This window comes from Oryza brachyantha, chromosome 8 (genome assembly GCF_000231095.2).
Source record: "Oryza brachyantha chromosome 8, ObraRS2, whole genome shotgun sequence".
In the NCBI taxonomy this organism is placed as follows: domain Eukaryota; kingdom Viridiplantae; phylum Streptophyta; class Magnoliopsida; order Poales; family Poaceae; genus Oryza; species Oryza brachyantha.
Window position 1 is genome coordinate 12,262,394 of NC_023170.2, and position 10,805 is coordinate 12,273,198.

Sequence of the window (10,805 nt, forward strand, 5' to 3'; positions counted from 1 at the left end):
TATTAAACATAGAAAGTAATTCATAAGTAAATCCTCATCATTTGACTTGTACTCATATTGCAATTTTTTTTGGATATGCATACGTTCCACCGCTGATTAATATATTGTTTATACATATGTATATGTCTATATTCATTAGCATCTATATAAATCTATACAATACTAGAAAGTCTATGCACTTATAACTTATTATAACTGATCGAAACAATTTATTAGCAATTAAAAAAATACTCGTAGGTAAAATTTTTATAGACATTCCATTAGCGATTTAAAAATAAATACTTCAAAATAAACTTTTAAATGCTATCAAGGAAGAGGTTGTGGGTCCGATCCCGTTTTCCGCATTGCTAGCCATCCTATTCTCTTCCTCCACTGTTGTCAGTAACAAAAGTAACACAATCTAACTTTATTTTAAAATTCTATTTCAACAATATAAATTAGTTGAACTTAATCCACTCAATATATATTTTTTAGTATATTTATTTTATGTTAAATGTGATGCTATATTTTTCTATAAACTTGATTGGACGTGAAGATATTTAACTTAAAACAAACATAAGTTGAATTATAAATTAAGCATAAAGAGTAATTCATAAGTAAACCCTCGTCATTTGACTTATACTCATATTGCAAAACTTTTTGTCTATCTATACATTCAACTACCGATTAATATATATATATATATATATATATATATATATGAAGTCTCTATCCTACTATCAGGTGTAGCTATTCCCTTCACGTCTAAGGTGCATAAACACTTTCATTCAAATTTCTTCTCTTTTTTTAAACAGAAAATACAAACTTTATACATATAGTTGTATCATTCAAATGAGATTTAACAGTGTCTATACTTTCTATTGGGTATAAGCAGAAACAGTTATAAAAGTGTTTATGCTTCTTAATTAGACATAAATGGAGTAGCTATACCTGATAGTAGGATCTAATTTTCCTATATATATATATATATATATATGTATATGCAATGCTAGAAAGTTTCAGTGCTTATTATAATTAACCGAAATGACTTATTAGCAATTAAAATAAATTATTTATAGGTAATTTTTTATATGTTAGCGATTTAAAAGAAATACTTTGAAATCAAAACAATAGAAGAACGCAGAAATGAACTTCAAACCTTCTGCTTATAAGTTATAACTACCCCAAGTGCGCGTCCCGCTGCAACTGCAACGTGCTCCGTGAGGAAGAGGAAGATCGCTATCTCGCTTTCCACCTCACTCCCACGCCGCGGCCGCAAAGAGGCGCTCCATCGATCTCGGTGTCGCTCGCTCCCACCAACCTCCCCAGCATGGCGACGATCCCGCAGCGGCAGCTCTTCATCGGCGGCGAGTGGCGCGCCCCGGCGCTCGGCCGCCGCCTCCCCGTCCTCAACCCCGCCACCGAGGCCCCCATCGGTGCCGCCTCTCTCCTTGTTTCCCCCTTTTTTTTTATTTTGGTTTGGTTTGGTTTTGTGTGGGTGATGCTTATTACGAGCTTGGTCGCGCGCGCGCGGAACCGCAGGCGAGATCCCGGCGGGCACGGCGGAGGACGTGGACGCCGCGGTGGCGGCGGCGCGGGCGGCGCTGAGGAGGAACCGAGGCCGCGACTGGGCCCGCGCGCCGGGCGCCGTCAGGGCCAAGTACCTCCGCGCAATCGCCGCCAAGGTACGTGGCGCGGCTCGCCCTCGACCAGCTAGCTAGCAACCCGCGTGCTCCTTGTGGCTCCATAGTTGATTTTGGACACCCAAATCGGTCGACACGCTGTACTAGCATCATCCGCGGCGATACACCCATGGCTGCTTAAGTTCCTGAGGGTTTTGGTTTTGTTTGGGACGAAATCCTGATTCTAGCTTCAGTAAGCCTCATACTGTGCGCGTCGGCATCGCGATGTGCTTATCTTTTGTTCTGGATTGGACTAGAAATTGGCCGCGGGTTGGTCGAGTGGTCTGTTTCTGCTTCGAGGCATGGCTACCTGCATATCTCAATGCTGTTCATTTTTGTGCTGATTTGTGGGAAGCCCGAGTTAATTCATGCATTGAAGTGGAGAGGTTGCGCTACAACAAGTGAATATGGCTCATGGCCATGGGTTTGCAAATTTTGTTTCTCCTTGTTTAGTTGAAAATCCTAGTCACTGATTGATTGGTGGTAGCCTTTTCAACACCCTTGTGGTACCCCATTGTTATGGGCCTGTTGATGGATCGCCATGAACTTCTCACTGCCAAGTGCATGCTAGATTTGTCGCCGGTCCTTCTCTTCAGATAATCTTTGTTGTATTTTCTTCTTCTAAACAATCATTTTTCATGTATTTTTGGCAGCATAGATAAATATTTTTGTTAGCACTCTCCAGGACTAGATTCCCCATATTATGGACTACCAATGTACACTATTCTGGATGAAAGTTGAAAGGAGAACAGTAGCCAATGTATTTCACTTGAACTGTCAGACCTTTTATTTTCTTGTAAAAGGGCATGCTAGCCATCTAGTCTAAATGAAAGTAAATTAATCTACTTTTGGCCCTAGGTTTGAAAACGTGCTAATTTGTATCATAAAAAAAGTTCATGGGATATACCTTTTTATGACCATTTTCCCTCTTTTTCTTCAGATAATCGAGAGGAAATCTGAGCTCGCTAGACTAGAGACACTTGATTGTGGGAAGCCTCTTGATGAATCAGCATGGGACATGGTATGTGGGCAATTATCCACTGTATAAATATGAAGTTGACTATGTAGCCGTCTTTTCTGGTCATGACATCCTGATGTATGATGTTCCATTTATCAGGATGATGTTGCTGGATGCTTTGAATACTTTGCGGATCTTGCAGAGTCCTTGGACAAAAGGCAAAATGCACCTGTTTCACTTCCAATGGAAACATTTAAATGTTATCTTCGGAAAGAGCCTATTGGTGTAGTTGGGTTGATCACACCTTGGTATTTCTCATTTTTCTATCTTCCTGTTCTTATCTCTATTCATGAGCCAAGCATGTTACTAAATACTTATATAGTAATATACTAATATGTATATACTGATGACTTTTTAAACTATAAAATTTGAAGACATTTGGGATTTTATTCGTCTTTTCTTGTGCAGACGTATTATTGTCACACAGATTGTACCTAGCCACTAGTTTAGAATTCACTGCTGAGACAGCCATGTTTTGTGTGTGTATATTATGATTTTGGCTAACATTAGTAAACCTTGTTGTGTTTATCAATGCAACTCTTTTGTTCTGTTCCAGTTCAAATGTCCATTTTTCTCAATAACCCCAGTAATCTGTTGTCAGCATAATTCACTTAAATTTATAATATAGAAGATGCCATTTTTTATGTCTGGAATCTTATGTTGAAGAGAAAACGGGTGATAATGGATTTGTTTGCTTTCTAATTTGTTGTTTCTTTGTTAAGTTCTTATCGACAATTGCAAATTTGATTCTGAAGAGTAATGTTCAGGGTTTGAATTTCTACTGCAGGAATTATCCTCTCCTGATGGCGACATGGAAGGTAGCTCCTGCCCTGGCTGCTGGCTGTACAGCTGTACTAAAACCATCTGAATTGGCTTCCGTGTAAGTTTAACATGTTACATTGTTAACATTATACCCATACTAGTTGCAATGACATTTGATTTTAATATGTTGTGGCTTGTGATGTCCATGCTGCAATATAATTTGAAATTTCTCTCTGTCATTAATTACCAGGACTTGTTTGGAGCTTGCTGATGTGTGTAAAGAGGTCGGTCTTCCTTCAGGTGTCCTGAACGTAGTGACTGGATTAGGTCCTGAAGCCGGTGCTCCTTTGTCATCACATCCTGGTGTAGACAAGGTATAGCTCTCATGTAAACATGTATACCCCATCAATGGAAATGACATTTCTCTGAATATATGGTTATTTATTCTGTTAGGTTGCATTTACTGGGAGTTACGAAACTGGTAAAAAGATTATGGCTGCAGCTGCTCCTACGGTTAAGGTTTGTTTCCAAATTTCTGTGCATGTTTATTCTCTTTCTAGTAGCTCTATTATGAATTATCTATGTTGTGTTTTTTTTCCGCCTGAACATTCTAGAATTGCTATCGACACTTTGAGCATTATTCTAATAGCCACTTCTATCCCATTTCTTTCCTTTTATGGTTCATCTTTTTTTGACAGCCTGTTTCACTGGAACTTGGTGGGAAAAGTCCTATTGTGGTGTTTGATGATGTCGACATTGAAAAAGGTGGAACTTTGTAAAGCACTTAACTTAGTTGGATGCTAGACTCCCACAAGCCCATTTTGGTGTCTTGGGCTTGTTGCAGAAATAACCAGATGAACAGGATGCAAAAAGATTAACTACTTTTGGCATTGAATAGTGTTTCTTAGAAGTTAGACCTCAAGGATTGGTAAATACTTTATTAACCTGTGGAATTGATTAAAAGGATGTTTGCTTTGAGCAGATCTGCTGGTTGATCATAATGGCATGGCAACTAAGAAAGAGTTGGAAGATATGTTATGCAATTATGCAACATGTACATATTATGTGATTGTCTGAGATCAGCAAAGCTTCCTTTATTTAAAGAAAATATATTATGTGATTCCATTTATCTTTATCTTATGGCAAGAAAGGCAGTTAGGAAGAACTGATGTGAAAACCCCAAGTACCATTCATTTTGGAAGAGCATGTTCTTTATTTTCCTGACTGTATACTTTGATTAGTTGGCAACTTGGTATTGACAATTCTAGCTGATTATGGATTCTGTTATTTCCCAAATCTTTAATTATATGTCACTGTTGATGTTTACATTTTGTCTGATTACAGACTCTTGTATTTCACTCTATGGATCTTCCATTAGATTTCATTGTTGATCCTTTTATTGTGCAGCTGTTGAATGGACTCTGTTTGGTTGCTTTTGGACCAATGGCCAGATTTGCAGTGCAACATCCCGTCTTATTCTCCATGTAAGCATTGAATATATCCAGTAATGCTACTGAATAATCTATATTGTGGTACTTGATGTTTTTTTCTGATCAACTCCTGAGTTCAGATTATTATATGATGCCATTACTATTGCATAGAGCAATTACAAATTTATTTATGCACAGCAATCTTTTGAGTAATATATGTATTGCCTATTATTTTACGTATATATTGTAGTAGTTCTTTCTGAGTCCAGATCTTGATGTGTATTACTTTTTGTCTGGCTTGAATTGACTTTGAACATATATGATTTAAATTAGTTGGCTTATTGGTATTAATCATATGACTTTCAGCTTCTTGCTCCTGACAATGAAAGTTTTGCAGAAAAAAATTGCTAAAGAATTTCAAGAGAGGATGGTTGCATGGGCCAAAAATATTAAGGTGTCAGATCCGCTTGAAGAGGGTTGCAGGCTTGGGCCAGTTGTTAGTGAAGGACAGGTATTACATGTTAACGTTTTCTAAATTTAAAGAATATGTGAATAAATCAATAGTTAGTCCTTCCAAGGTTCATTGCTGGATTGTCTCACTGTTTTGTCAAAAAAAAATTGCAATATAGTTCTGAATGAATTAGTTTTGTATGATGTTGCTAGTTATGTGGTACTACTTCCTACTTTGTAAGAATCTGTGTTAAAATGCGTTGATTAAAATGCCACCTTTCTGTAGGTTTACTTTGTCATAATTTTCAACCCAAGAAATTTATGTATTTTTTATTATGACCCATGACACTCTACCAGGTGAAATGAACACAGAAATCACTTAGCTGTTTGGTATTGTATATATTTGCAAAGCACCAAAATGTTTACATGGCTTCTGACTTTAGGAATCTAATGCATCCTATTGCCTTGTGTCAGTATGAGAAGATTAAGAAGTTTGTATCTACCGCTAAAAGTCAAGGTGCTGCCATTCTGACTGGGGGTGTTAGACCCAAGGTAACAGCCTACTACACAGTTTGATATACGTATCTAGATATCATTGTGAACTAAAAATAATCTTGTGTGTTTTATCAGCATCTGGAGAAAGGTTTCTATATTGAGCCCACAATCATTACTGATGTTGATACATCAATGCAAATTTGGAGGGAGGAAGTCTTTGGTCCAGTGCTTTGTGTGAAAGAATTTAGCACCGAAGATGAAGCCATTGAATTGGCCAATGATACTCGGTGAGTTTTTTTTTTTTAAAATAAAGAAATACAGTACATTTTCCTGTTCAGTTCTTAGGCATGAGGTATGTACTCTGTGGCTTGTGAACTCATTCTGCTACTGCTACTTCTGATAGTTATGGTCTGGCTGGTGCTGTGCTTTCCGGTGACCGCGAGCGGTGCCAGAGATTAACTGAGGTATATCCAAGTGAAGGGTTTGGCATTATTTGGTTTGCGTGATATGATGGTTGCATCAAACTGATGCTCCGGGTTCTCATTTATTACTTATATTCTATTCATCTCTTCTGGACAGTGTAATATAGTCTTTACTTGCACACAATATAATCCATGCAGTGTGCTCTTTGAAATGTTTTGACCAGTTTCTGCAAAAGAAAGGGGAATGCATAACGAAATTTCCTATTGCAGGAGATCGATGCGGGAATTATTTGGGTGAACTGCTCGCAGCCTTGCTTCTGCCAAGCTCCTTGGGGTGGGAACAAGCGCAGTGGTTTTGGGCGTGAGCTCGGAGAAGGGTGAGTAAAACACAACGATCGCACGATACCACACAGTTCATCTGATGATCTCGAATTGATGCCATGCTATGTGGGTTTTTCGCTTTTCAGGGGAATTGACAACTACCTGACCGTCAAGCAAGTCACGGAGTACGCCTCTGATGAGCCGTGGGGATGGTACACATCCCCCTCCAAGCTGTAACTAACCTGGCACATGCATGACCATCTGCTTCTGTTTATTTAGAATAAGTGAACGAGAGATCATATAGTACGGAACGGACTTTTGCTGTTGTGCATACCGCTATTGAAGGTGAGAGTTGAAATAAAAGGGCTAAAGCTGAAACCTGTGAGAGTTGTACGCTTGTACTGGACATGCTGGGTCTCTGCTTTTATTGGGTTTTGCGTGTTGGCGTGTGGTGTTCAAGCTTCAGATTTCAGGCTCAGAGAAGTAGAGCTTGGGGGTGTTGTCAACACAGGTTGCAGGTTCACCTGTTCTGCAGCGAAGTTATTTTGCTGCGCAGAAGTTGGCTGAGTGAGATGACCCCAGCGGCCCGGCCGGGTTACTCGGGAGTACCAAATTGCATTCTTAGGGCTTTCGAAATTGAGGATTGAGAAAACGAAGGAACAGGAAAAAAACAAGAAAATACAAAAATACAGGAATAGTACGAATGAATAGACTTTTATAGTGCACCAACTATCTTTATTCATGGGACAAATCCGATAACCATATCTGCCCATATCTGCCCTGCCCTATAGTGCAATAGTTTTTTTTACTCATTAGACAAGGCTGGCGATCCATATGAGCTGCCGAACATCAGGGCTTAGATCAAATAGATGATGACAACAAAAGCAAACAAAGGAAAGAAATAAATTGATCAATTTGCCATAAAAACATTGTTTCCTATAAAGCATGTAATTAGTGTAACTCAAATTTGAATAACTGTACACAAGTATTTGCAGGTAATTTTTCAAATTTAAATTAATATTCGGAATAGCATTTTTAAAGTATGTAGCATTATGTATGTATGTATAGCCCAAACGGGGTTTTAAAGGTGTATGCTTTGAAAACAGAAGGTTTTAGATGAAATGGATAATCCCTGCTTGAAAGAATCAAATGACACGAACATTTTCTTGGCCTTTAGTTTGGAGTGAGACTAGGAATAAAGGTCAATTTTTCTACTGAACCCTGTGGCGTAAAGATTTTTTTGCTGATTCTACATCACCACATTAGAATAAAACATAATTTGACTTGGAAGAGTTTTTTCCTCTACTTGTCGTACGCTCTGTAGACCCGTTGTGATTTGTGAATAGGTTCACCGTTGATAGAATCCAGTAAGTTTACGTCGATTCATGGACCACTTTTTTTTTATGTGCACTTGTGATTTGTCTAGGTCAGATTTTTCAGTTTGAATGAGCAATGTTCAAACATTTAATTGTACCTGTTGCCCCGTGCCTCATCCTAGCTAGAATGCTTCAGTGATCATAAAAGAAACACAAATGAGAGCTATCGAATTGGTTAAATGGCTGATATAAATCAAGTTACCAACTTCGTGTGAGAAATAACTTGTTAAACAAAAATTATAGCATCATAGCGTTCGCACAGGTATATAACTAATTGTATAACATATGATGCACATTCCTATGAACATAGTAAAAACACATCGTAAAAGATTATACAAATTTACAAAACAATCACATTTGCATGGAGATATTATACAACCAACATACAAAATTTCAAGATCAAACAATTTCCTTGGTGAGAGATAAAAATTGACAAGCAAAGACGAAAGAACCTTTGCGTCATGGTATTTTTGCCCTTTCCTTTGCAACTTATCAGTTTTATCTCATAGACGAAATTGAATCCACGCTTCATATTTTACATAATTGCATGATAGCACCTTCCCTACGTATTACAATTTTTTTTTTTGAGAATTTGTGGGGACTTCCACGGAGTGGTTTCCATCGTCTTCTCTTCCAACATCTCGACACTTTGAGATACTGGGGCCTTTCCCAGCAAGAATCAGCCTGCATTCCCAGGCGCTCCCAGCCAGCCATAGTGGGCGAAATGGAAGCTGGTGATGTAGTGGTAGCAAGATTCTCACCAAGGAGCCGTGAAACCTTGATGCTGTGGTGATCCTAGTAACTTGGATGGTTTGGAAGGAGATTCCTGATAATTCCAAGTCCAACAGAGGTCAGAACCTGTGCTTGGCTATATCAGCAACCATGGTTGTTGGAAAATTTTGTACACTTCAATAATTTGGCCGGCGTTCCAAAGAGGCCGGCGAAAAAAAAAATTATAACAGCGACAAGGGTAGCAAGAGACCATGTATAGCAATTGAGACAACCGTTGAGATCAACAAATTCTAATTTCTAAAGAAAAGACAGGTTACCAGACAGGCGGCGATATCACAGTTGATATTCCATTAATCTGGCGCAAGTAGCTTTGCTTGCATCAGCGATAGTGACTTGATGGCAGCGTCTGCACTGAATGCCGGTAATCAGACAGTAAACGAACTTGTATTAGGCATGAGACATAAGGAATATGTATTACAAGAAAGAGACCACGGAAGTTACCTCGTTGGTTCGTCTGATGGAGACCCACTGACCCAGTGGTTAATCTATTGATGGATCATTAGTATCTTGTAGCTAGGAAAGGCTAATATACCAGACATCCACAGCAATACTACTACTAAATGCCTGCCTCTGTCAATGAATGAATTGAGCACTAGTCATGGGCCTTGATGAGGTATTTAATTTAATTACCAGTTCTTAATTGGTTGGAGAATTCAACCGTTGATCATAGGACCAAATTTGGTGAGCTGTGCTCAGCAAGAAAATCTGGAGAATACATCTATCTTTGAGGCCTTTCAGCATTGGCATGAATCAAGAAGATTCTAAGGCAGCTTACCTACTGTAGTTGTCATGGAATATAGGGAATCTGGCAACAAGTTAGAACATTCAGCTTCAGGCTGAAAGTGGTGGGCGCTCTTTTTTCTTTTTCCTTTTTGGATGCAGTTTTTAAAGAACTCTTAGTACTAAACAGGAAAATAGCAACTGCACATAGTTTTAGCAAATAGCAAATGCTAACTAGTTGTCGGAGGAACAAAATATGTATCATGCAATAAAAAGAAAAAAGTAAAATAACCATTACACAATAAAAATAAGTGTCGGCAAAGAAAATAAAATATTATTATTTGGAGTAGTTGAGCTGCTTACTTATTGAATATACAGCAGCCCTTTTCTTCTTACAAATGGGGGAAAAAACAACAGGAAGATCCAGCCATATGCAATACAATATTGTTCTGTTATTTTTTCAATATGAAATCATCTTTAAAGTATCAGCAGTATTGGAGTAGGCAAGTAGCATACATGGTATCGTCACGCAACTTGTGATGTAGAAAAGGATGTTAAGTAAAACAAATTGAGTTTTTTTTCTCTCGTTACCTTGATATAACATGCTTAGACTGCAGCTGCTGGTAAATGGGCAGGACTAGCGACAGCGTACATGGTTCTAGAACATGTATAAGTCAATATTTCTATATTCTAGTGCAATACGAACTAGCGTTACAGTGCTTATATACTTATTAACACAAGATTACCATTCAATGGAGTAGGCTATGTCAAAGGTTATGATGTCTAGGAAACAGAAAATAAAATCTAAGAAATATGAATGCATGCCTTTCTTGAAATGTTCTTGTTCCTGGCTTTGTGACCACTGATTTACCTGCTGCGTGCCCACATGTGTACCCGATCTACTGGTGTCACTTGAAATAATCATGTATGACACAATGACTTGATGTAATCCATACAGAACTCCCAAATGGCAACTACCTACCACCATGCTTTGTGCTGATAAATCTGTTTAGCATGTAAATGAAGTTTCAGAAAATAAAACAATTAACCCCAGTAGAAATTATTGGAAAGAGTAACAGCAGAAACAAATAAACATTCTTATTATATGAAAATTATTTGGAATGGAGAACCTAAACTTGAATACTGCATTTTATGAAAATCTGCAACGTATAAGCCTTAATGGAAGCAGGAGCATACCTATGCATTTTTCTATGTGTTGCCAAAAGTCAACTAAGCATTTCACATATCAGGTAAGCAATAATGCATTCACAAAAACAGTTAATTGACTATTTCATCAAAAACACACCAGCTTTCCTGTTAAATGCTTCAATTGATCTTACAAGTAATGTTTCACTATC

The 10,805-nt window shown here is 38.1% G+C and overlaps 1 protein-coding gene across 1 annotated transcript; it reads left to right on the forward strand.

The window, feature by feature from the left end:
• Positions 1-1,195: 1,195 nt before the first annotated feature.
• LOC102722979 (betaine aldehyde dehydrogenase 2) lies at positions 1,196-6,960 on the forward strand. Its single transcript, XM_040526859.1, has 15 exons — positions 1,196-1,415; positions 1,522-1,664; positions 2,602-2,682; positions 2,779-2,927; positions 3,467-3,559; positions 3,692-3,815; positions 3,895-3,960; positions 4,140-4,206; positions 4,849-4,925; positions 5,269-5,382; positions 5,796-5,873; positions 5,952-6,103; positions 6,220-6,280; positions 6,509-6,615; positions 6,706-6,960. Exons 1-15 carry the CDS (start codon positions 1,310-1,312, stop codon positions 6,794-6,796), a joined length of 1,509 nt encoding a protein of 502 aa, XP_040382793.1. The 5' UTR covers positions 1,196-1,309; the 3' UTR covers positions 6,797-6,960.
• Positions 6,961-10,805: the final 3,845 nt, after the last annotated feature.

Coding starts and splice junctions, on each gene's coding strand:
- LOC102722979 (XM_040526859.1), top strand. CDS start 1,310: ATGGCGACGATCCCGCAGCGGCAGCTCTTCATCGGCGGCGAGTGGCGC. Junction 1,665..2,601: donor TCCGCGCAATCGCCGCCAAG/GTACGTGGCGCG, acceptor CTTTTTCTTCAG/ATAATCGAGAGGAAATCTGA. Junction 3,816..3,894: donor CACATCCTGGTGTAGACAAG/GTATAGCTCTCA, acceptor TTATTCTGTTAG/GTTGCATTTACTGGGAGTTA.